Raw genomic sequence first — 26,085 nt, forward strand, 5'->3', positions numbered from 1 at the left:
ACCCCACGCAGGCCACCGCATTCTACTGTGTGTCGTTTCGATGCAATATTCGGGGGGAAGAAAACTACTTGAAATAATAATAATAGGGTGTTGGTGAGAAAAAAGCTACACGTGTTCTTCCACGAAGCGTTGACAGTGGCACGGTGACATTGGCAGTTACGGGCCGAATGCAGGAGTGCGTGCATTGCTTGAGCAGAGGGTTGACTTCCCCCTCGTGAATATAATCGGCGATGATTTTTTTCTCTTCCACCCCCCCCATTTGCGGCGGGAGGCTCAACAGACGATGGAACGCTGGCCCAATTTAAAAACAAAACCTCGTGCCCTTTTATTCAACTCCACATTGGCTGTCACTGCAATCGGCGCAGTCGTGGGTTTTTTTTTACCCCCCCCCTCCCCGCAACAAATGCGGTGGGGGAAATGTGACATACATAGCCCAGCTTCCGTTAATTATAATGACTTTAAGTTGCCTCTTTTTGCATATTTTTGTACATGCATGGTAGAATGTTTATTTACAATATATTGAAGCTGTTTTTTCCTTTGCATGCAAAGTGTACGGCACTTCAGGTGCAATCATTGTGTGTACGTTGAACTTGTTTGAGCAGCCACCAGTACCGCATTATCCTCGTAGCAAAAGTATCTACACATGTAGCTACGGGCCCCGCACTTTCATGGGCAATGCACTAAATGATTTCGAGCTATCAATTCCGGTTCAGTGATTCTGCACTTGCTCTATTACTATAGTACTATACCACCTTCAACTTTTATGAACGACTGGGTGTTTAAGGTTAGCGATTTGTCGTATTATCTGGCTGTATAGCAAATGAAAAAATACAATTACTTTACTATGCAAATTTAAAAAATGCGTGTTTTTTATATTTACGTGTTTTTTATATTTAGGGCCACTTTATAACATATGCTACAGTCCCCGCACTAGCTTAATACGGCACTGGCAACAACACGTAGCCAACCGTGCTCATCAGAGGTGCGTTGGCAATGAAAAGGGCTAGCTCACACGTGAACGTGTGGCTCACACGTGCATTCGAGCATTCATTTTCTGTACGACCTCACCGTAACCTCGCCACGCAAGAACTAAGGGCGCAGTCTCGTTACGGCAGTTCGCCTGCCTGCTGGGGAGATAATTGCCATCGAAAGTTCCATTGCCATGGCCTCTGCATCAGGAGTTGTTTTTTTGGTGTCTTTTCAACGCTCAACAAAGCAGGAAACGCAAGCCGTGCGTCAAATCGCTCACAAAGACTTAAAGGGTAAGCCAGGTTTTTTAGTTTTAATCAACGAACCCAACATTCTCTTACAGTAACCACCCCGGGACAATGCACAGCCCATTGTGTGTAGTATTAATAGTAGTAATAACTATAATATTTAACATTTGTAAGGCACATTTCACCTATAGCTCCCAATTCACTACCGGATGGGGTGGGGGGCGACTTGCAGGATCACGTGGGTGATTTGGTGAAGGAAGCGATATTTATGTAGGGCAGCGGTCGGGAACCTATGGCTCGCGAGCCATATATGGCTCTTCCGGTGACGGCATATGGCTCCCAGGCAATTTGGAGTTGAAAAAAAAATAATAAAAAAAATCAGTTTGGAACTGATTTTAAAATACTTGTGATATTGCTTAACAATACTGTGTCATTTAAAAGTAAACAGAAATTAGTTTTGAAGATAAATTTCACGGGTCACGCCTGCACGAAGCTCAACCTCACCACGTATGAACCAGACTACAAGGCCATCAGCAAAACCACGCAGCACCAAAAGTCGCATTAAAAGTAAGACATGGCTCTCAATGAAATATATTTAGAAATATTTGGCTTTTATGGCTCTCCCAGTCAAAAAGGTTCCCGACCCCTGATGTAGGGTCATAGAAGTCTCCGTCTTCTTCAGTTTCCGTAGCTCTTCTCTTTAGAGGTGACGAGGCCGAATGGGGTCATTTCCACCTCTGTCTTGCATCAGCTGTGCAGCATCCTTTGCTTGTGGGGGGAGCATAGAAATACAATACAATTATAGATTGTTCTGCTCTGCCCCCTTGTCCATCACCTCGCCTCGAAAGCCGATGGCAATATTCAAGCTCAAACCTGCTTAGCTTCTGAGATACGATAAGATGAGACGCATTCTGGGTCATTTGGTCACAGTTTGTGACGATGTTGGGTACGGGACTGAAATCCCAATGTTTGCATCGCGACTCGCATGCTGCCTTTAGCATTTGCTTATGAGAGTTTATGAGAGTTCATGAAGAATATTGATTACATTGTATCTCCGTTTACATACTTTTAATAAGGGCAGTGTTTGGAAAATTGCCGTTAGTATTTTAATAATGATGGAGAACTTAAATTTGTTGTTACAATTAAGACCCGTGTTTTAATATATGAGAGGATTAACCAAAAGTGTTACGCGACCATGAAATAATTGAACACCTCACATTTTTTAGTTCATTCTGAAGAGTAATATTGATCGTGATCGTCATCAGCCTTGGTCTATCCACTGCTGAATGAAGCCCTCCTCACATCCGTTGTTGTCTCCTCGCGCCGCTGAGATTCCGCGATCCATCTGCCTCTGGCACGTGACCTGATCGCACCTCCGCCATGTTCAATCTCCCTGGGAATTTTCACCACTTTTGGTTGCCATCCTGTCACCAGCTTCGCCCATCGGCCATCATCGGGCCCTCAGGGACTATGCCTGGAAGTAGACTGACTGCAACATTAGGCACCGGGGTCGCGCGATGTTAACTCCCTCGGCTGGTATGCAGGAGGTCAGGGGGTTTATCCTGACCCTAACGCCTATATATTTGGAGTTTGCATGTTCTCCCCGTGGTCGTATGGATTTTTTCCTCCACATTCAGAAACATGCGTTTAGAGTATTTGGTTGTCCTGGCATATGCTGGATAATAGGCATTTACATTATTGTCCTAAAGGCTCGTAACTTTTTTGGCCACTCCACCACCCCTCCAAATATTGGGATTGTGGTCTTGGGTATAGGAAACCGAATGGATTTATTTTTTTATTTTCTCTGTGATACATTTTTCTTAAATGCATCTTTTCTCGTTATTTATATATTATAATTTTTTCTAAGTAGTGGGGTTTTATTTCATTTTTTGTACGGAACTGGATAACTAATGTGCAGCAATTGCATTAATGACACAAAACTATTTTATTATTATTATGCATTTGTACATGATAAGCCACTTTGTAAGCTATCATTTGTGGCCAGGTCGCTTCTGAAAAAGAGCTATATAGCTCAGTGGGCCTTACCTGGTATACAATGTAGTATCTTCCTCTCAGTGTACTTCAAAGCTCACGTTATTTAATGCTTTATTTGACCTCTTCAGCTTGTGCTAAATACACTCATTCAACACTGTCTTCTGCAGGCACATCGGCATTTAGCTTTTCATTCTCAATTCAGTTTTCCACATGTGTGTGAATTTATTGCATTATTGGTGTTCGGTTTGTATGATACAGCACGCAAATTAATGTATGCATATAATAATGATAATTCATAGCCCCTGTTTCAATACACTTCTGGATGAAGGCCTTGCCACACCATGTCTGTTATGAGCGTTCTTTGACCATACTTCACCATGCTGATCAGCGCAGGTTGGTGAAGGTGGCACCTAGGAAAATCACTTGCCACTGATGTTGGCAGTGGCTGGGAATCAGATTCATGTCACTAGCCTCGTATCACAGTGCAATAACCACTGCACCACTGCTCCCCACTTTATATACGTTCGGATTTTTTATGACAATGTTATGCAGATTTGTGAATTTTAAGATACTTTAAATCATGTATTAATTTAACTCATCTTTGTGCTAACCAGAGTGATGTCACCCGATTGATGCCAAACGACAGCACATTGGCGCGAAATGTGTACACACACGTGATCGTTGAAGTGACATCATTCTCTGTGACATTTTATTTTCTGATCTATCCAAAAAATAAACCCGTAAAAACAAGGTTTTTCACTATAAATCCTTTATATGCGTGGCGGCTAGAGTCATCTCGTCCTCTGGCTTGAGATGGCTGCCACCTATGGGTCAGATGATTGCCCGCCACCATTTAGCAATTGGTAATTAAATATTTAAAAAAATTCCTAAAAAGTGTAAAGTCACGAAAATAAATTGTCACGCACAACGAGTCTGTGTGCAAAATGTCAGCTCGATTGGATCACGGGAAGTGGGTTAAAAAACGACCGAAAGATTTGCACGGTCGTAAGCGCGCAAGCAAGCAAGCAAGTGAACTTAATATATAGGATTTTAAAACTGACTTTTTTTTTGTTGGAACGCCTCAAGCACCTTCGATTTTCCCTGAACCTCCTATTCGCGTGGTTGACTACGTACAGTGCGAAAGAAGTTCAACGTAGTACGTACATACATAACATTTCATGCCTCGGTTAAATTTTTACATTTTTGTGGATTTTTCGGATGAGAAAAGCTCTTAAAAGCTGCCCTTTTGGGACAGCTATGACGAGCGCTGCCCCCTTCTCCTTCGCGGCGCGGGAGGCATCCTCGGCCACCAATAAATTTTGAGGATTAACCAGAACACCAAGGAACATTCCTAATAAACACACTCTGCACACACTGCGTGGCACTCAAAACGCATAGAGGATGGGCAGTGAAAACTCAGTCTTTAACGTTCAATATCCCGAAACTAAACATAGATCACGTTTGGACATTTTTCAAAAGCAAAGCCATCCCTGAGTGGGCCCCATTAACAAAATGTGAACGTGTAGGTGCATCCTTTTCGTGAGTCGTGTCCGTGAAAGCTGCAATGTTCTATTGTAATAGGGTGGCTACCACTAAACTGCCATTCCCGTAATTCCCAGGCAACCCTTGGTTGCATGAGTTTCGAGTCATTATTTTCTACTCAACCTGTTAATTAGAAACAAATACAGTTATTATCTTTCGATTACCGTGGGCGAATTGGCAGACCTATATTGTAGTTTTGCGATGCTCGCAGCTACACGACTTGTCATGTAATCAGCAATTCAATTACATGCGGGGAATCAGTCATATGCATTATACACATTACAGCCAGTCGCAATTAATAATATTGCACGGCTACATTAATTTTTCAATGTGACGCCGAAATGCACTTATCTAATATGGCGAGAATTTTTTACGCAATATTTTTGTTTGTTTTAAATCTTGGTATCTGCAAGTAGTCCTTGGTCATAATCATCATCAGGCATGGTCAATCTACTGCTGGATGAAGGCCACCCCAAGCTTCCACCACCTCTTCACAATCACGTGATTTAATAATGTGCCTAGTACGTGTACATGAACTGATTTCATTGCTTGATATCCGCATTTTATACCTTCTCAGGCGCATTTCATTCCACGCATGCGGGTTACAAGATATCAATGAGATTACTGCTGTTCCATAATTGTATATTTTCGTTGCTTGTATTTCAAATACAGTTCAACTTCTTAATTTCATCAACGGCTTGCCATCGTGCCTCCCGCAATACAGTTGCCAGAAGCCAGGGTAGGTGGATCTTTTTTTATTGGGTGGGATCACTAGATGAATATCAATGTGACGTTCTCACAGATAGACCTGTGTTTTTTCTGAATTAGCAGGTGGTTTGGCCAGTCAAGTAGAGTTAGATGCAATTCATCCCTAATTTCACGTAAAATATTAGCATTTAGTATGCCTGCCGAAGTGGAATAATAATTTGTTTTGACCAATTTTGACAAAATATGTGCACGTTTTGAGCTGTTATTTTGTATTCATCTGTTTAACTGGATAATCCCTTGAGATGGAACATCTCATTTGCAAGGTAATTCTTACCTATTTTTAAAAATGACATCAATAATCTGATGCATTGGATTAGTACCTCTGAATTAATCCTCTCTCTCTCTCTCTCTGAAAAAATTCAGAGTAATTTTTTTTTGGTAAAATGCTGCACAGTTAATTTTGATCCCAAATATTGCACGATATACTTTTACACTTAGTTCCTATATACTTGATCTATTTAAGTATTTATTTTAAGCGATTCGCTTACCTTTCTTATACATTGCACTCCAATCGTGTTTTGTTGTTGTTGTTGTGCTGGGCTACTGGGCATCTGTGAAAAAGAGCCTCATAGTTCATCGGATTTCTTGAGGATAAACACAGATTCTGATTCTGTGTCGGACTGTCAAACACACACGTGTAGAAACACCCGTGCGCAGTTGTACATCAACACCGAATGACTACTACTGATGTAGTACAAAAATGTGGTACTAACTGCGACTGCGTTCGCCCCCGGTTTAATTAATGAGTCCCACGCACCATTTATCCACGGCGTGAACTACGTCGCCATTCGCGGTATAATTACGCAGCAGTTTCATGAGCCGATTGCAATGCATTTCACTCTCAAGACAGTTGCTGATCACAGATTCTGGGTGACCTACAAAGATGGTAATTAAACAACCGCTCTGGCCGTTTGCCCCAGCAATGTGTGTCACGTTATCCCATTAAATTTTCTCTCCGCTTCAAGGCACAGTGTTTTCGAGTCCCCTGTGCACTTTGTGTGTGCACAGTGATTTAACGTACTGGCAACTCACAGCACGTTTGTCCACTGCAGCCGGAATACAACTGTGTTCTCTAAGGGGACGGGAGGCAGCCTCGAGAGCTGAAACCTACGAATGTAAAATGGTTAAGGTGCAGCGAGCGCTTGCAAACTCCACTTTGCTGGCAAAAGGGCCTCCGCTAGACAGAGCTCTAGTGCTCTTCACTCATTTTCAGTGGGCGGCCACTTTCGCCGATAACAAAACATCAGCGCGAGGGCCGCCACACCGCCTGCAAGGGGTGTTTTCACATTTGTGGATTGCCGGGGGCCGCACTAAAAACCGTCCAGGGGCCTCCAGTGGCCCGCGGCAGAGGTCGCAAACGGGTTTTGTTTCCTTACCCGTACCCGGCCGCACCAGGGTCGCAAATGGGTACCCGTACCCGTACCCAGCCGGGTACGGGTAGCCGGGTATCGGGTAGGGTACGGGTATCGGGTACCCGATTGCGACCTCTGGCCCGCGGGCCTTGCAATGGAGAACACTGCCCTTGGAAGTTCTTCTAAGTGCGGTATTTTTGGCCAGACATTAGGAAGAGATGGGAGTACCCACACTGTTACCCCTCTGCAAATGACCTGCCAATCGAACAACTGTCGTGAATCCATTCATACCGCTCGGTGCACAGAGGCGGAGGGGATTACACGAACATCCGCCGTTGTTTCAACTGCCGTGCCGGGAGATGGAATCGAGCCGGCGACCTCTGGATTGCACGTCCAGTCTGTCAACCATTACCCTACGACGGCATCCAAAGACCTTCTATAATAGTCGAGCCGGCATGGACGAGTAGGCGTTCCCTGGATTCCCCTCTAGCAGTGTAGCAGTGTGGTATGAGCTGGCAATTCGAGGGCTGCACCTTTATCCCTCCGTGCAATAAACAAGGAGAAATGGGTGAATGTGAGCTTTGTAAGGATGTGATCTATTGCTGCAGATTAAAAGGGGAGTTTTCAAAAAACCACCGTAGCATCTTTATATTTAAGGGCAACCTCTGACCGCTACGTGCAAGAACACCATTCTCTCTGCATTGCATTTGCAGTGCTATCTTGCATTGTCTCTGTTTCTTTGCTTGGCAGATCCCCTGGTGGCACCACAGAAAATCGTTCCAAGGAGCCATCTGCTTCCCGCACCTTATGCTGGTAACCACTCTAACTTCGTGCATTCAACACGGTGCAGTAAACGCCACCAATAATCCAGGGATCAATTCGTGTGGGAGCCACTACACTAGGTGACACTAATAGCCACTTTTTCCACTGGCCACATCCGAGCCGAGCCAGCGAGTGGATTTACACTGGCCATTGGCCATGCCGAGCTGGAACCAAACCATGATACGCTGGCCTCACTGGATACCAAACTGAAACCTTTAACAAGGAATCATGTCTGCATTAACCACAATACTTGTGGTCAGAATGCAAAAAAAAAGTACTCTGATAATATATGCATTGTCTTTGAAACTGATTGGTCCACACCAGAGACAGCTTTCTTTTGAGCCTAGTCTCAGAACAATTGAGATGCACGGCAGAGTAAGGTGTGCACGCCAGCCAAATGTAATGTTTTCATGATATTTGTCTGCGATGATTTCAAGTACATCCGAGTATGTTATTTACCACTTTCACCGTGGTAAGCATAATGTTTTCCCGATTAAATTTACGACTGCGGTAAGCGCACACGTATTAAATAATGTAACGTTGAATAAGAAAAAATCTGATTGTGGCATTGTAATATTTCGCTTTCGGAAATCAAATCGTATATCCCATACAATAACCCGACGTCATGTTATAATGCGTATGTAAAGTCTGTTGCTACGTATGCAAGCAATACAATATGTGATGCATTCTTGATTTGAAGCTTTCGTGACTGCAGGAATCCATACTCTTTGGTTCTTTCGGTAAAGTCACATTGAGTTGTGTGCCTTTTGGCGTCATCTGGTCCAACACCATGTGAGACTAGTCTCTAAGAAAAGCTGTCTCGGGTGTGGATCAATCAATTTCAAGGACAGTGCATACATTATCAGAGTTGTGTTTTTTGTTTGCATTCCGACTGCAGATATTGTGGTCAATGCAAACATGACTCCTTGTAAAAAAGGTGTCAGTTTTGTTGCCAGATAAAAGGGTAAAAAAAAAACAATTATCAAAGTCACGTAGGTTGTGTTGCGCCCGAAACGTCGCGATTTATTTAATTTTATACCTACGTGACTTTACCGAAAGAACCAACGAGTATGTGATGCATTGTTTTTTCCTACCTATGCCGTCATTTATATATGTTATGCAACGGATGAACTCAAAAAAGAACTCGGATAATACAATGATTTTTCGAGAACTTACAGAGAAAATAATTGGATTGTAAATAGAAAAAAAGAAAGTGACTCTTCAGCGTCACGACTTTTCGATGCCATTATCAAACTGAAAGCAATTAAATCAAATCCAACGAGCGGATTGTTAATGTGCACTATAATTAATAAAGCACGCGCTTCGACTTTGAAAACTCACGACTTCAAATAAAAATGGGTGTCGTAAAAATTACATAATCACTCACGTCGACGTCTACGAGCACCTCGTGACCTCTTTTAGCCCCGCCCCCCCCCCTCCCGATACGTTCCATTCATTGGCTACCGCATTCTGATAAGCCCCTCCCTCCCCTCTCCTCCCGCTCAACTTGTATTTAAGAGCTTGCATCTTGAATCCCTGCCTCACTTGATGCAGCAAATCTGGCTGTGACGGTCCCACCTGATGACGGAGACTTGTGTTGCCTCCGAAACGTCGTGATTTTTATTTTATTTTTAATTCTATTTTTATTAATTTCATTTTTTACCCTACGTGACTTTATCGAAAGAACTAAGAGTATGAATCCTTGCAGTCACGAAAGCTTCAAATCTAGAAGTGAAAATGGGTTCTGGGGGAGAGAAAAAAATTCTTGCTATGTCCTCGCTTTTCTGATGGGGAAAGAGTGTCAGCCAGGTGGGAGAATCGTATTATTCAAACAAATGAACACTGACTGATGTATGCTTACTGTGCTTGCAATTTATGCGACTTGACAGGCTTGGAGGCTCTAAAATTATTTTGCATGACAATTGTTGAAACCCCTGAGAGACGTCATGCAAAGATGCGGCTCTGGAATAATTGGCGAGAATCGCGCGTGCAGAAGCAGCCTCTGGGTGCTCACACAGCCACGTCTCGTTACAGAATCTTGCATCGTCCACTGCACGTTACACGTGTCAGTGCATACACATTGGCTTGCGGCAGTTTCATTCAAGGGCGGGGGGGGGGCAAACCTCATTGGCGCCACACTGCAATGGAACTTCCTTGCCTGGCAAGCATTTAAGGAAAAGATCCACTTTATATTCAGGCTAGCCGCGAATAAGAGTTCAAACCAATGCACATGCACATACAACAGACGTTGTGTTATTTTAAAATGTCAGTGTGGTTATATACTTTTTTGAAGTGTTCGCAGTAGTGTGGGTGTATCGTGTGTGTCTGTGTGTCAAAGAAAATCTAATTTTATGACGATTATGCTGTCGGCTTGATGATACAAAATAATTATTCATTTCAAACTCTTGCAGAGCGGTTAGAGAAAACTTGATGAAATGGCAGATTCCTAAATCCTTTTTCAAGTGACCATTTATACACGAGAGGGCACGCTTTCCCATACGTCCTGTGACAAAAATCGTCGTAAGAAAGTCAAGTATATATTATTATTCTTACAGCTGAAAATGTACCATATTAAGTTAAAAATAAAAATGATATGTGATGTTGTTGTTGTCCAGTCACGGGTGACCAGGCTGAGACCACATTCAAAATCAAGATGAACATATCATCAATGACGAAAGCCATTGATATAACCATCCCTTGCCAGTGCTCTCGACGCTCCACCAGATCCTGCATCTGTTGCACAATACAAACACAACATCCAAAACATGCCCTTGCAGTAATTCCACCATCTGGTCTTTTGGTCTTTCCGCTCGGTCGCTGTACTCGTGGCGATGCCTGTCCCAGGAATTGGCCCTCCCTGATCCCGAACGCACGGTCGTTTGTGCCTCATCCATATCCAGAACGCCGGATTCAAACCCAAGAACCTCAGCAGTTGCCGGCTCAGTGCTCTGGCTTCCGAGGATCCGCCTCCTAGTGTGCACATCTTGACTCCGTGAATAGAAGCAAGAATTTGGTTCTGGGGGGGGGGGGGGTGGCGGTTATGACGCAACGCCTTTCGAAGCCTCGTGCTTGATTTATTTTTGGCTGCGATGAGCTGTGAGAAGAAGGAGCTCGGGGGAGAGGCGATTAATGGGAAATGTTTTGCCCGGCGGCACAAGAGGACCTAGATTTGTGGCACAAATAGTAAACTTCACTTTAATTGTGCAATTTAGAAGACATTTAGAATTTACTCCAGACAAGAATATTTAGTTTCGGACGCGAAGCCTTAGTAGGCCTCGAAAACTGACAAATGTTTGGCTTCTCAAGGGTGTTTAGTATTTAAAATTGTTGCATTTCAAATTGTTTTCATGTGTACGCATGACGCGTGTGTTGATGCAATCGCTGTACGTGTAAGCAAACCTCTGTGCACCGTTCCTGCGTGCATCTATGCCGTTTCCTTCAGTCGCACCTGTAACGCAGAAACACTCGATGTAATTAACATTTTTTTTTTTTGCCCAAGTAATTTGCCGGAAGACAGTAATGGTGTCATTTCTTAAAACAATCACGGCCGAGGCTGAATTATTCCTCCAATTTCAAAAGTGCATTTAGCATTAATCCAAATAGTTATTGCGAGCACGCACGCACGCACGTACGTGCGCACACACACGGTTGCCAGCGTTGGGAGGAATTTTCTGTGTTGGTCTAATAGCCCTCACAAATAACAGACTCTGTCCCATAAGTATGGTGTGTACCACGGCATAAGACAAACTGCCATTATTATTGGTAAGCTGCAAGCCTCCAGAGTGTGATTTCCCTGTATTAGATGGATTTCAGGTATTCTGGCTTGTCACAGGTGGCCCTAGAGAGCCAATTAATGCGAAAAATGGGAATATTTTGGCCACTCGTTAGTAGTAAATCATAGGCCGTTGACTCTGCATTGGCTTAACAAATTGTAAATATAAAATGTGGACCAAGCAAGGGTTTATGCTTTTTTAGCCCCCAACATGCTTGTGACATTACAGATTACAGTTTAATCCTGTCAAATAATAACGATTGTAAATAGTGTGCTTTATTCATAAGAAACAAGTGCCAAACGGTAACACGTGCAAACGTGCACTACATTTTACCAAAAACAAAGACAAGTGCTGTTATAGTGAGCCACTCACAAAGGCCGGAATTGTACACAAGGAGGTGGTGTGGAGATCATGCCCGGCTGCCTTTGTCTCCCCAGTGTTGATGTTCACACACACTCCGCACCTCCGACAAGCACGGTTGGCTACGTATGGTGCGAAAGAAGTTCAACATACATACACACATACGTACCGCACCGGGTTAGTTTTTAGGCAAAATTGAAATAAATTGATTTGTTTAAAAGCCTAAACATTTTTAAACAAAACTATAATAATAATAATGTTAACATTCCCGACTTGATTTGAGTCCAAGTTATTTCTTAACAAATGAGAGCATTACCCTCAAATGGTCTCATACCCGGTTTAAATATAGGACGCAGAATCGATAATCTCATTCGACATAATGACTTCATAGGTTTGGAGCTATTATCATAATTATCATTGTTACGTAAATCAATCAATACCAGTTTCACCGTGAGGTTTTTGCAGCCCCACATATATATATTTTTTTATATACGAACCAATGCCAGTAATTCACCCCGAAATTGATATTATGCTCAAAAGAGCTCATTTGACAGACAGGTGGAGTAACAGCTGGTGATGAATGACCACATTACGTACCTCCCCATTGCTTTTTGGCATTTGAAAAAAAAGAAAAACAACGTTCCTCTTTCTGCACCACCCACTTGGCCTCCCCATCCACATTGGCAGGAATACGGAGCCAGTCGATTGTTGGCGGCGGTTTGTTTTTCCGCGCGCCGCGCCGATGTTTCTTCCGCGTACCCCACGCTCCACACGGCCGCTCGCTCATAGACACCTCCGTTGGGCAGGATGTGCGGCGCTGCGACAGCACGGATCGCCCTGCGGTGAGCGCCGCTCTTGGGAGGGCGGGGAGGAGGCGATCGCGCCCGACAGATGGAGGCCATGCGCTGCTCTCGGAAGCGGGTGCGGACGCAGTTCGGAGTGGGCCTCGTCACATGTGTCCTGTCCACGCTGCTGCTCCTCTTCCTGATCGACGAGGAGCTCTCGGGGTTTGGCGAGGTGGGTGTGACATTCCCGGTGGGTGGGGAGTTTTTTTGAATCCTTTATATTAAGTTCACTCGCTTGCTTGCTTGCGCGCTTACGAACGTGAACATTTTACGGTCGTTTTTTAACCCACTTTCCGTGATCCAATCGAGCTGACATTTTGCACACAGACTCGTTGTGCGTGACAATTTATTTTCGTGAAAATTTTTTCCCAAAATTTTCAACATTTTAGGGGAAAAAAATTATATTTAATTACCAATCGCTTAATGGTGGCAGGCAATCATCTGACCCATAGGTAGCAGCCATCTCAAGCCAGAGGACGAGAGGACTCTAGCCGCCACGCATATAAAGGATTTATAGTGAAAAACTTTGTTTTTACGGGTTACATTTTTTTTTCTCTCTCTCTCTCTTCCGTTTGAATGTCATCGTTCCCATTGTCATCATCAGCCATGATCTCGGTCCGCTGCTGGATTAAGGCCTCTCCAAGCCGTCGCCACTTTTCTGCGGCTCTACGGTATATCAATCGGCCGAGCACCGTTACACGAGCCGACGTAATGTTTTGGTGGATGTCCACTCAGAAGTATTTCATTCCTTCGCTGTCATTCTGTCACTGCTCATTACCATCGGCAGTAATCTCTTGCAGCGATGTGTCCTGCCCCAAGCCTGCTTAGTTTTTAGTTTAACCGTCAATGGTATGTTTCTGGTTTGTATTTGTTCCCTGATCAATGTGTGCCTACTTTTTCTGTCTCTCAATGCAATTCCAAGAATTTTTATTTCCACGCTTCTTTGCACTATTAAAAAAATTATCCAAATTGTTCGCTACTGACCGTGCCTTTAAACCATGTTATTGCGGTTAAGTACCAACTGATTAAAAACACATCAATGTCACCGGTTTATTATTTATAAGCGTTATCAGTAATTGGCGTAGTCATCTGAATTGCATTCAGCAATACAAATATCTTCTTGGTTCTTTCGGTAAAGTCACGTAGAAGGGAAATAATACAATAATAATAATAAAACGTAATAAAATACAATTCTCATGACGTTTCGGCCACAACGCAAACAGCCGTCCTCAGTTGAAGAATAGGTCTGTCGGAAAGACAGCGTCTGAATGAACACCACCAAGCCTTCAGACGTTGTCTTTCCGACAGACCTGTTCTTCATCTGAGGACGGCTGCTTGCGTTGTGGCCAAAACGTCGTGAGAATTGTATTTTATTGTGTTTTATTTTTATTATTTTATTATTTCCCTTCTACGTGACTTTACCGAAAGAACCAAGAAGATGAATCCCTGCAGTCACGAAAGCTTAAAATCTAAATTTAATACAAATATCGTTGAGATGTAACCGAATGAAGTACTCAATACCTTTGCATTTGTTGCTAATGCAGTGCATGACATTCCACAATACGGATGAAACGTGTGGTCAATCGTACGCAGAAGATGCGACACATTTCAAAGAAGCTCAGTCAACCTGATGATCGTCCTGTCTCATTTGGCTAGGGGCATCACTCGGCCAGTGGCATATGGGAAGGTATGAATGGCCAAAGATGTTTTGATACATTCTCGTATATATATTTTATTGATGAAGGAAAACTATTCCAAAGTTCTGGAGTTGCAACAAAGCATTCTCTCTCCATTTTCTTGAATTGGTAGGAACTTCCAAAACAGCAAATGTACGTGCAAAAAGCGCAGACGTTTTTACCGAGACTTTGTCTCTCAATTGATCTGTTATTCACTTATATGTTTACAACATTCGACTAAACCTTCCAGTGTCATATACCAATTGTCAGCAAAGAATGGCATTCGTGTCAGTTACATTTACGATGCAAAACATGCTCAAGGTCACAAACGTTGTATGATCATGAAACGAATAATAATACAGTAATACAATCATAATTTACAGTGCCTTATCAATCCACTGTTGGATGAAGGCCTCCCCATGCCGTTGGGTCAATAGGATAATTTTTGTCTGTTTTGGTGAAGGGAGGGAGTTAGCCCAGGTCTGGTTCAGCTTTCACTCACCACTGACATTAAGCCGTGGCAGGGAATCGAATTCAGGTGGGTATGACCATTTACAAATTGCACTAACCACCGCCACCACCACTCCACCAGCAAGTGTTGAATATCTGAATAATATTTAGATAGTGCGTGCGCTCATATCACAAGTCTAGTAATGATACACTGAGAAAGGAATAAAATTCACAATTTCATTTTCAATATAGACTCAAAACATTTATTTTCTGGCTTTACAAAAGCCCGTTACAGCAGTTGCTGCAGCCCCCTCCCTCCCTCTCCCCTCCCCCCTTCGGATTAGCCGACGTATGCCTAGCTCTGCGATCCTAAATTCACTTGCAAATTCTATCTCTAGCCCCGCCCACTTACCTTGGGTTGTACCCACCTCAAACCAAAAGAACCTTTGGCCGCAGTAGCTCTCTCGCTAAATTTCTTCCAGCCTCAGCAGTCCGCCTGCTGTGTTGTTTCACCTGAAGAAGATCGCTTGTGTTGCGATCGACACGTCGTGATCTATTAGTTATTTTTCTATCTACGTGACTTTACCGAAAGAAACAAAGAGTATGAATTCCTGCAGTCACGAAAGCTTCAAATTAAGATAATTATATTTAACTTTTTCTATATCACTAATCTATGTCTTGACATGTTTTTAGTTAAAGGTGCAGCCCTGAAATGTCGTGATCATCCCACTGCTGGTGGAAGGGCCTCCTCTATAGATCCCCTCGAGAGCGTAATTGGCCTTACTCTTCCACTCTGGCCAAACCGTCTTAGAAGAAATGGGAGTACGCACACTTTACCCCACCAATCGACTAACTGCTGTGTATGCATCGGGTGTACAGAAATTCAAGAAACTTGCACATTACTTTAAACTAACCACGGCGGGTAATCGAGCCGGCGACCTCTGGATTGCAAGCCCGGTGCGCTAACCATTACACCACGGCAGCTTCCCATTTATAAGTGCCCGCTTTTAAAAGAAGTTCACTTGCCAACGCTGATAGGGTAGTGCTGGGGAATAAAACAACAGTCCAGCCACCCTGATTGACACTTAATTGAGGCAATAGGTGAGTAAGTAGTGCATTTCTCACATTGCGATTGATTTGGAATGACTCCAGCCCCCCGCCACTGTCACGTAATCAGTCTGTTCACCATCCCGCGAACGCATGTCGTGCTCACCTATCGTAACATGTAAGCGTCACTCAGGCCAGCAGCCGCTGGTGTTGTGCACGCCTGTGATAAAGCGGCATACATTTCGGACGCGGTCTGCTCGCCATGAATTACGTGCGAGTGGCTCGATGCAGCAAAACACGTGCAAGGATGAATTGCGATATCGCAAAAGAAGTTCATTACATACTCTTTGGGTCTCTCGGTAAAGTCGCGTAGATCAGCAGCAGGTCACGCTTTCCCACCTGATGATGGACGCTTGTGTTGCGCCCGAAACGTCGTGATTTAATTGAGTTGTTTTCATTTATTTTATTGTATTTTTTACCTACGTGACTTTACCGAAAAAAGCAAAGAGTATAAAAATCACGACGTTTAGATCGCGACACAAGCAATCGTCTTCAGCTGGAAAAAATTATCCTGCCTCAGCAGTTCGCCTGTTGTCTTTTTTCACCTGAGGACGATTGCTCGCGTTGCGATCGAAACGTCGTGATTAAAAAAAAAATTATATCTACGTGACTCTACCGAAAGACCCAAAGAGTATGAATTCCTGCAGTCACGAAAGCTTCAAGTCAAAGTTCATTGCGGTCGTGTTTATTAACGGGGCAACGCCGCACGTTCTGATGCTCCCAAAATTGTTTAACAAAGTGAGTCGAGGTGGCAGCAGAGCACCGGTGGCTTCATCAACGTATAATTTGCAGTCAATGGCCTTGCTCTGATCTGGAAGCACTTGTGCGTTTCACCTCCACAGACGGAGTTCAGCGGCACAAGCTCCTAACGGACGCTCCCGCGATGTTGCATTACGAGCGCGAGATCAAACTGTGCGGCACCTTAATTACTTGTGGACATTGAAGCTCCCACAACTCTCCGCACGAGAGCAGCCTGTTGCGCCCGGTGTCACGGCCAAAATTAACCGCCGTCAATAAATAGGCGACATCACTGGCGCAATGAGAAGCCTCATTGCAAACGAGCGGCACGTACGCCGCCACTGCCACCAAGAAATAATAAAAGCTATTATATTTCTATTTATGATCATGATAATAATACTCAAACACCGGCTGTCGACAAATAATGTCAGGACAATTCGCTGGCGCGTGCTCGCAGGAAGGGCATTGGTTCAATCTGTGATGACCGTATGAGATCTTTTTTATTTTATTTTATTATTATTTTCACCTACGTGACTTTACCGAAAGAACCAAAGAGTATGGATCATTGCAGTCACGAAAACTTCAAATCTAGAACGTATGAGATCTGTTTAAACTTGTGGGCAGGATTGTAAAGGTGCAACCCTGCAATTGTTTGTTCCTGCCACTGCTGAAGAAGAACCTCCACTCGTGGAAAACTCTGGAAGACCCCCTTGTAGAGGACATTTAGCCCACTCGTCAACATTGGCTTAGCCATGTTTGTTTGTTGTAGTACAGAGTTAGACTGATGGCCTTAATCTAAGTTATCTTATGGTTGTTGTTGTTGTTGTTTGACTTGCATCCCACTGGGATTTTTGCACACAGCGTTGGTGTACGGTGTTTTTTTCTGCAATATTTTTCTGTCTTTTCTTGGATTTTCTGTTTGCACTTAGTCTCATATTCACTTTAAGATTTTTTTGTTCATGTTTTTGTTTTTTGTTTGTTGCGGTTGCACCCGATTCAAGAACCGAATGGCTCACAGGGCTATACCTAATAAATGAACTTGAACTTGATTGGCCAGACATTTTGGTCGAGGTTGAAATACCCACACTCTACCCCACTGCACGCGACCTGCCGGTCAACTAACTGCTGGTGTACAGATTTATACTGCCGGGTAGACAGAGACCAGGGAGATTTAAGAATCAGAGCCCATAATTTTTTAACTGCCACACTGGGCGATTGAACCGGAGACCTGTGGTTTGTCCATTGTGCTAACCGTTATACCACGGTGGCATCTGGGCTGCTTATTGGCTATGTGAAACTCCCATTTGGAACGAATGGTTGGTGACGTACTTTGGCGATTATAAGTATGACTCATTACGGCTCGTCAGTCTATCCCATCGGTGGACAATTTATGTGAGCACCTACCTCAGGCCGTGTCAAGTAAAAAAGAATCAAAGTAGTTTCTGTTCAAAGTTTAATCTCAAATAGGTAGGAAGTCATCTACAATTTACAGCCCTGAGCGAGTGATAAAAAAAGAATCCAAATTTCTTTTGTGAGAATGAGTAAATCCACAGGACAATCACTGCAGACTTTCCACAAAGTGGGTACTCATTTTATTGACCCTGAAGGGCTGAGCTCCTGACCAATTGCAAGTCGCCTGCTCTAGATACTGTAATGCCATCATGTTACGAGGTAAAGGTACAGCCCCTGCAATTGCTTGGTCATGCCACTGCAGGCCGAAGGGCACCACCACCACCCCCTCCCCCTCCACTAGAGAGCATTTGGCCTACTTTTTCACACTGGTCAGACATCTTCGAAGAGGTAGGAGTACCCACACTTTACCCCACCACCAAACAACTTGCTGCTAAGCGACTTTGGTGTGGTGTCAAACACTTTTAGTAGCCCTCGGTGAACAGGCGACCGCTGGGCTGGCAAGTCCAGCATGTGATCCGTTACACACCACGGCAGCATGGGTATAATGGGATTTTGTAAAATCATTCAAGAAAACTGGTGGCTGATAAAGGCGGGCAAAGTAATCCGTTTAATGTGTCTTAAACCCTAATGAACATGTCATCAGGAAGACTTTGACAGTTTTCATGACCTATTTGGAATTCAAAGAAAAAAAAAGATATATCTAATTTGCATGATTGGTTTCATTGAAATGGAATAGAAATTGTTTGTAATGAATATCCTGCAAGGTCATTGTAACCCGATTATGATTTACGGGATTGTAAAAACTAATTATATAATGAAATATATTAAGGCACATGCCACGGGTGTGTTAACATGTGCTTTGAGCCTTTGAGCAATAGATAGTCAGCGTATATTTATAGTCAAATACAATGTAGCACGCTACCCCCACAAAGACAAAGATGCCCATATAGCCTTACCAGACTGTTTTAGGCAAGTGCTGTTCACGAGCACCTATTAAGGTCGGCTCTCCGAACGAGACGGCGGTGTGCCCAGAAACAATGCCTAACCACCTTTGTCATATTAGTGCTGATGTTTGCACATGACAGCAAGTGATCGCAGGACTGGTTCAAATATCACTCGCCACTGATGTTAGCCGGGGCCAGGAATCAAACTCAGGTGGTCAGGTTCATAGTACAGTGTACTAACTAATGTTTCACTGCTCCACCCCGTGACTGGATATTGCAGATGATAATTTAACTGTTTACTCTGAACTCAGTGTTCAACATTCTACATGCCAAATATTGCAATCCTCAATTCTTTATAGGAATCCTTAATTATTATTATACAGCGAAAGGGACCCGACTTAGGGAAATCCAACTTTACGGAAATTCTCCCATAAAGCATGTAAAAAAAATCGATATGCGGATATTGTTTGCGTTAATCGACGTAAGCACAAATGGTGCAACGTGCTGAGGTTGTGGGCGAATACCACCCAGAGCCCTACGCCTCGCTCCCCCAAAACGCCACCTTCACCGAGCCCGCGCTTCACCAGGATTAAGATAAATATATTTTTTTGTAGCGTTATGTAATTCTTCTCTTTTTGCATGATACAGTACTGAGATAAAACAAACTCGTAATCGGGTAGGGGAGGCACAACTCTATCTGACTATGGGATTTTATCTCGATTTGGGGGTGGGGGGGATTGTTCAGTTTCTGACATACGGAAAACTCGGGTTACAAATCGTTCTGGGGAACCTAACCCTTCCGTAACCCGGGGACTGCATGTATCGATTCACAATACAATGCTGGCCTTTGAAATAACTTGAATTTGTGTTGCTGATATCTCGTTTTTATTTAAGGATCTCAATCTCAAAAACTCTCTGTCCACAACAATATCTTCTGTCTGGGCTGTTGAAGTCATGCACTTAGGTTAACTTGGCAATGTGGCAGCAGAGTCGTTAGTGCAACTTTACCACGAACCGGCTCTAACTGAGTTTGATTCCCAGCCCCAGCTGACACAAGCGGCAAACCAGTGCTGGGCCACTCTCCCTTAAACCCACACAGACCAGCATGGTGAAGTATGGTCTCACAACCCTATATTACTGACACAGCATGGCGAGGCCCTTCATGTAGTTGGGGATTAACAATGAGCTGTAAATTACTTTATTAGTAGTAGTAGTCATTTTTCGTGGGTTATTACATTGCAGCATCATGAGAAATAGCATCAACTCGGGGGTTCTTCATCCAGCAGTGGATTGATCATAGCTGATGATGATGATGATGAATGCCCAAATGAATAGCACATGATTTGTACTAGAGGGTATACAGTATATGTAATTGTTTTATAAAAAAGATTGCCCATGCCAAACAATAACACCATTAACTGCCTTAAATTCCCTCTAACTGTGCCGTGCAATGGTTTGTTGATTTGGGTGAAACCAACATGAATGGCTTTAAAAGCAATGAGATTTTTCTTCTATCCTTCAAGAGGGAAATAAACTTCCGATTACAGCGATAACCCGGGCTTCTCTTTCATTAACCTTAAGAATAGCCCTTAGACTCGTCCTGACCCGAGTTTAGACCTTAAGATATTGGGGTTGTTGCAAAGTCAATTGACCATTCTTTGCTCCCTGCTGCTTTTCACCCCAATCATATAACACTGACATTTTATATATATAAATATATATGATATCGTGGCTGCGTGGATTTTTCTCCAGGTCCTCCGGTTTCTCCCCTCCACGTTTAAAAACAACTTCACGCGTTTAGAGTATTTGGCTGCTTTAAATTTCAACGTGATAAGCCACTTCATTGAGCTATCATTTGTGGCCAGGTCGCTTCAAAAAAAAATAGCTATACAGCTCAGTGGCCCTTACCTGGTGAAACATAAACATAGTTTAGATAATTGTTTAGTTCCATAGTTTAAAGAATAAAACGCTGATGGTGACAAATGTGTGTATTTTTATTCATGTCCCTCTAGAATGAAGAGCAAAGAATCGCAAAAGAGGTTCTCCTGAAACAGCTCTACTCCGAGAAGAATGAACTGTCCTTCAGAAATCTTTCAGACATCGGCTCCCTTCTGAACATAACGTACTACCACCTCGCTGGTTATCCTTCAAATAAGAAAAGTAAGACGGTTAATGTTACAGCGTGGTTGACGCCGCTTGAGATTTATCTGAGTTTAAAAACAATGTCAGCGGTTCTTACTGGGCCCACGTAAACACACCGTATGTCTTTTTTTATATTGTATATAAATATGTTGTATTTGTTTACCTTGAGTGAATTTTACGATCACCGCACACTAAGAAATGAATGAGGCAGTTTGACAGTTTAAAACCTGAGTGTGGTAATATGAATTACCATGCGTCGAATGTCTACTTTGCTGCTCACGTTTGATTTTGTGCTCGTGCTGGACTTTGCGAGCGGGCCGGTGGTAAATTCTCCTGCACCAAGGCATCTCAATGTATTACTCAGCTCAAACGATGCGAACAATCATTGATTGATTCTCAAAATATAGGTGTGGCTTTTTTTGCGCAATGACCGTTTTTCATTGCAGTGAAGAAGGCCATTGCCTGAAGAAAGGCCCCGCAACGTCACCTAATTATATAAACGTTCCTCTCTCGAGCAGTGTCATTGACGAATATGTCAAGATTTATTTACGCTTTTGTGCCACTGCCAAGGATGTATGACAATCATTTTTTCGTTCGATTCGATGTCGCAGAGTACCTGACGATCGGCATCTCGTCGGTGAAGAGGGCGAGGGGCAACTACCTGCTGCAGACGCTCAAGTCGATCTTCGAGCAGTCGAGCGACGAGGAGCTCGCGGACATGGTGATCGTCGTGCACCTCGCCGACTTCGACGCGGAGTGGTGCGAGGGCACGGCGCGCGCCGTCGCCCGCAAGTTCTCGCAGCACGTCATGCGCGGCCGCCTGGTGGTCATCCACGCCCCGCGGCACACCTACCCGCCGCTGCAGGGCCTCAAGAGGAACTTCGACGACCCCGACGACAGGGTGACCTTCCGCTCCAAGCAGAACGTCGACTACGCCTTCCTCACCAACTTCTGCGCCAACCTGTCGGAGAACTACCTGATGCTGGAGGACGACGTGGCGTGCTCGCGCAACTTCCTCACCTACGTGCGCAAGTTCGTGTCCTCGCTCGAGGGCCAGCCCTGGGCCACGCTCGAGTTCTCCAAGCTGGGCTACATCGGCAAGCTGTACCGCTCGTGCGACCTGCCCCGCCTCGCCCGCTTCCTGCTCATGTTCTACCAGGAGATGCCGTGCGACTGGCTCCTCAACCACTTCCGCACGCTGCTGGCGCAGGGCGACGCCATCCGCTTCAAGCCGTCGCTGTTCCAGCACATGGGGTACTACTCGTCCTTCCGGGGCACGGCCAACAAGCTCAAGGACGACGACTTCGAGGACGAGCCGTCCGACGTGCCCGACAACCCGCCCGCCCTCCTCAGGACCAACATCGAGGTGTTCGAGGCCTACCACCCGTACAAGGCCTACGGCCTGGGCGGCGAGTACTTCTGGGGGAAGGCGCCGAGCGTCGGCAAGTTCTTCCTGCTCGTCTTCAAGAAGGCGGCGAAGATCGAGATGATCAAGGTGCGCACGGGAACGGAGGACAGGAAAGGGGACGTGCTGCGTCACGCCGCGCTGGCCGTCGGGGACGGCCTGAAGCCCACGTCCACGGGGAGAGACTGCAGCAACTACGTGCCGCTCGGGGAGTTCGCCGACGGGCAGTTCGACTCCATAGACGTGTTGAAAATGGCCCCTTTCGAAATCACATGCCTGCGCATCAATGTGCTTAGCGAGCAGTCGGATTGGGTCATCATAAGAAACATAGGCGTGTGGACAGCGCAGACTCCGTAGGCGCCCCGAAGCAACCAAATGCAAAGCACAACTTGCAAAGATGTTCTCCTCTCAAGCCAAATTTGTAAAAAAGTGAAAATTTTACTCGGGTTCAGAAGCATAGAATAAACTGTCAGCAGGCAGCGTCTGCGGGCATACCGGCAGCCGCTTCATTTAATGGCAGCTTTCGTCCAACTATTTTTCTGCAGCAGGAAGCCTGCCCTTTGTATTTGTTATCTGTTGTGCTTCTGGATGTACACACCACTTTTGCTGTGGAATGGAAATTTAGGCAGGATGTTACGCCTTGAAGCCGTTAGCCGTTTAGCTGTTTTAGCTCGCAGGGAGACGTAAGTTCTCCATCGACGTGAAATGACTGCAGTCGATTTGCCTCCCTCGTAAAAATCACTTTTTACCTTTTATACGTGCATTGGTACTAGTCTTTATACGCTACCAGCCGCGTGACGTTTTCACTAAATAAATACAAATCACCGTGTATAGATGCTTGTGTTTGCCGATGTAAATTATTTGATGAATAATGAGCTTGTATGCTGTGTGTCACGGAGCACTGTTACGTTACTTGAGGTGGGGGCCGTGTTTCCTCTCGGTGTCCCTGCGGAATTGTGACTCACTCCGAGTGAAACATTTATAAATAACAAGCACATTTTTTGTTGTTGAAACGATGCCCACTCTCTGCAGCACACAGTTGCGATGGGAAAATTAATCGGGCTGGATTTTCCAACGGGCCAATGTTGTATTTGTCCAGCAAAGTGTACACGTATTGTCTAGAAAACTCTCGCTAGAAATTTAATCCCCAGTGTACAAAACAGTTGACATAATCTCAGTGGAAAAATCCAGACTGACTCATTTTTTGTCCTGTTCGTGCGGGCAAACATTGTGGGTTTTAATTGAATCTTAGACCTGGTTTCCCTTAGCCTGCATTTGTTCTGAAGCAGAAACTCCAACCCGTAATATTTGCAGAAGTGCACGAGCTAGTTTTTAATTTGCAACTTGAAGATACAGGTTTCTTTCTTAATTGATTGCAATTATTTATTATTGTGCTGTGACTAAAGTGATGTGACTAATGAGAACATTGTGGTTAGACCTGCGTAAACTCACTCTCGACGCATGTTTTATTCCCTACTCGGTATCATTTTCCAGATAACGTCTACGCGGGAACATCCTGGCGTCGTTATTTTTGCAAACGAAATTGCCTCCGTGGACCCCCTGTGTACCGCGGAGTGACTTTCACTGCTGCGGAAATATTCACACTTCCATCCCTCTTCATTGACACGTGGATAACGCTGCTTTAATAAAGAGAATAGGAAACACTGATTTGCCCGTCTCAATGGAAGCGTTTTCTCCCCCCCCTCCTCCCCCCGTTTGCTGGCATCCCAAACACACCGAATTTTCAGATCGCGTATTGATCAGCCTTCAAGGTGTGTGGATTTGTAACATCTGCTTTGTAGTGGTACAACCAATCACACTGGCCAGAGTGAATGTGAATGAAGAGTGTGCTTAAATTTATATTGCCGCCGTTACAAAGGTTTATCTATCCAAACTAAACCCTTGACCCATCCCATGAAAATTGCAAACGTTTAATTGTTTAACTGCTTGTTGATTCCCCCACGGCGGACCGTGATGTCCGATTAGAAAAAAAAGGGGGGCTTTTAATTTTGTTCATATTTTTTGAGGCAGCAGTTATCTGCACAAACAATGCACGGCCGTATTCTTAGGTTTTTTTCGGTAAAGTCACGTAGGTAAAAACATTAAAAAGTAAAATAAAATAAAAAATCACGTGATAGTTTCCTTAGTGTAGTGGTTATCACGTGATTTTTATTTTATTTTACTTTTTAATGTTTTTACCTACGTGACTTTACCGAAAAAACCTAAGAATATGAATCCTTGCAGTCACGAAAGCTTCAAATCTAGAATTAATGCACGGCCGTTGTCGCCCTGGCCACCATGAGGCTTAATTTGAATACACATAATGTAAATGATAAGCAGGGCTGTGTGTGCGGTAGATTTGGGGATTTGAAAAAAAGATGAAAGATGCCACACGTTACTATATAAAGAAACACGGGGGCCTTTTGGCAGCTCGCCCATATGCATGTGAGCCATTGAGTTGCCAAACGCATGTCATTCCGTTTAAATCTGATTACGCTAAATCCTAGCTTCATGGCTGTTATCTAAAAGGAGACGTACCCTATTACAATTGGCTTCAAACATGCAGCAGCATTCATGTGTGTGCAGCTTACTGTACTCATTTAGCTACAAACTCTCATCGCACCTTAGTAAAAGACTCGTTTATATAAATTTGGATATGGGTGCAGCCTTGCACTATCATGTCACTGCTGAGAAAGGGTAGTATGCCTCCTCTTCCACGTTGGACAGTATTTATTTTTTTATTGTTTATTACAAATAATTTTCCAGGACAATTGCTTGTGTTGCGATCGAAACGTCGTGATATTTTTTTTATTGTTTTGGCTTTACCGAAAGACCCATAGAATATGTATTCCTGCAGTCACGAAAGCTTCAAGTCAAGATTTTTCCAGGATAATCCCTTGAGATGGAACATCTCATTTAAAATATTGAGAGCAGTGGCTCTTAACCTGGGGTGCACGCACCTCCTGGGAGTGCGAGATGCCCTTTCTGGGGGTGCCGAGACACGGCCAGATTTTGTTTAGAAGGTCAACAATTGAAAACACAAATTAAGCATGGGCACCTAAGTACGAATACTTTGTTTCATCAAACCTATGTAGTTTATTAACATTATACATGTGGATTTAATGTCACGTGTTTTACGATTGAGAACCAATGGGGTGCAAGGCTGCAGTAAAGGTTAAGAGACACTGTTTTCGAAGTTGTCAAGTGACACGTTTTTTAAAAGTTGGGATTACCCACACTTTACCCCACCACATCGGACATGCTGATTGACTGTGGTGTGCCCGTTTATATTGCTGGGTGGACAGAGGTGGTGGGGGAGGTGGGGGTTTAATATTTTGCCCTTTATTTAAACTGCCACTCAGGGAAATGGAATCGAACCAGCGACCTTTGTCTTGAAAGTGCGGTGTGCTAGCCATTACATCATGGCAGCGTCCCACCGCAACTGGGACCGAGAGAAGGAAAATCGTTTAAGTATTTTCAATGACATTTAATCACATTTTACATTAAAAAATACACTTTGTAGAATGTTCTGCTGG

General features: G+C 44.0%; 1 protein-coding gene and 1 long non-coding RNA gene across 3 annotated transcripts in view; one reads left to right on the forward strand and one right to left on the reverse strand.

Moving 5' to 3' along the window:
- The window catches only part of LOC133351433 (alpha-1,3-mannosyl-glycoprotein 4-beta-N-acetylglucosaminyltransferase C-like), a 59,667-nt gene extending 35,419 nt beyond the window's left edge, over positions 1-24,248 (forward strand). For both annotated transcript variants that reach the window (XM_061566638.1, XM_061566640.1), the window contains 4 exons: positions 7,625-7,687; positions 12,636-12,846; positions 21,015-21,162; positions 21,756-24,248. In XM_061566638.1, the coding sequence (XP_061422622.1) occupies positions 12,721-12,846; positions 21,015-21,162; positions 21,756-22,906 (1,425 nt within the window). In that variant the 5' untranslated portion in view covers positions 7,625-7,687; positions 12,636-12,720 and the 3' untranslated portion in view covers positions 22,907-24,248. The remainder of the gene's footprint in view (positions 1-7,624; positions 7,688-12,635; positions 12,847-21,014; positions 21,163-21,755) is intronic.
- LOC133351434 (uncharacterized) lies at positions 11,025-12,794 on the reverse strand. Its single transcript, XR_009756179.1, has 3 exons — positions 12,427-12,794; positions 11,842-11,951; positions 11,025-11,144 (listed from the first exon to the last, which is right to left on the reverse strand). It is a non-coding gene; the product is annotated as an uncharacterized LOC133351434 (long non-coding RNA).
- Positions 24,249-26,085: the final 1,837 nt, after the last annotated feature.

The sequence above is a fragment of the Lethenteron reissneri genome, chromosome 37 (assembly GCF_015708825.2).
Source record: "Lethenteron reissneri isolate LAM-NWPU_2019-01 chromosome 37, ASM1570882v1, whole genome shotgun sequence".
In the NCBI taxonomy this organism is placed as follows: Eukaryota; Metazoa; Chordata; class Hyperoartia; order Petromyzontiformes; family Petromyzontidae; genus Lethenteron; species Lethenteron reissneri.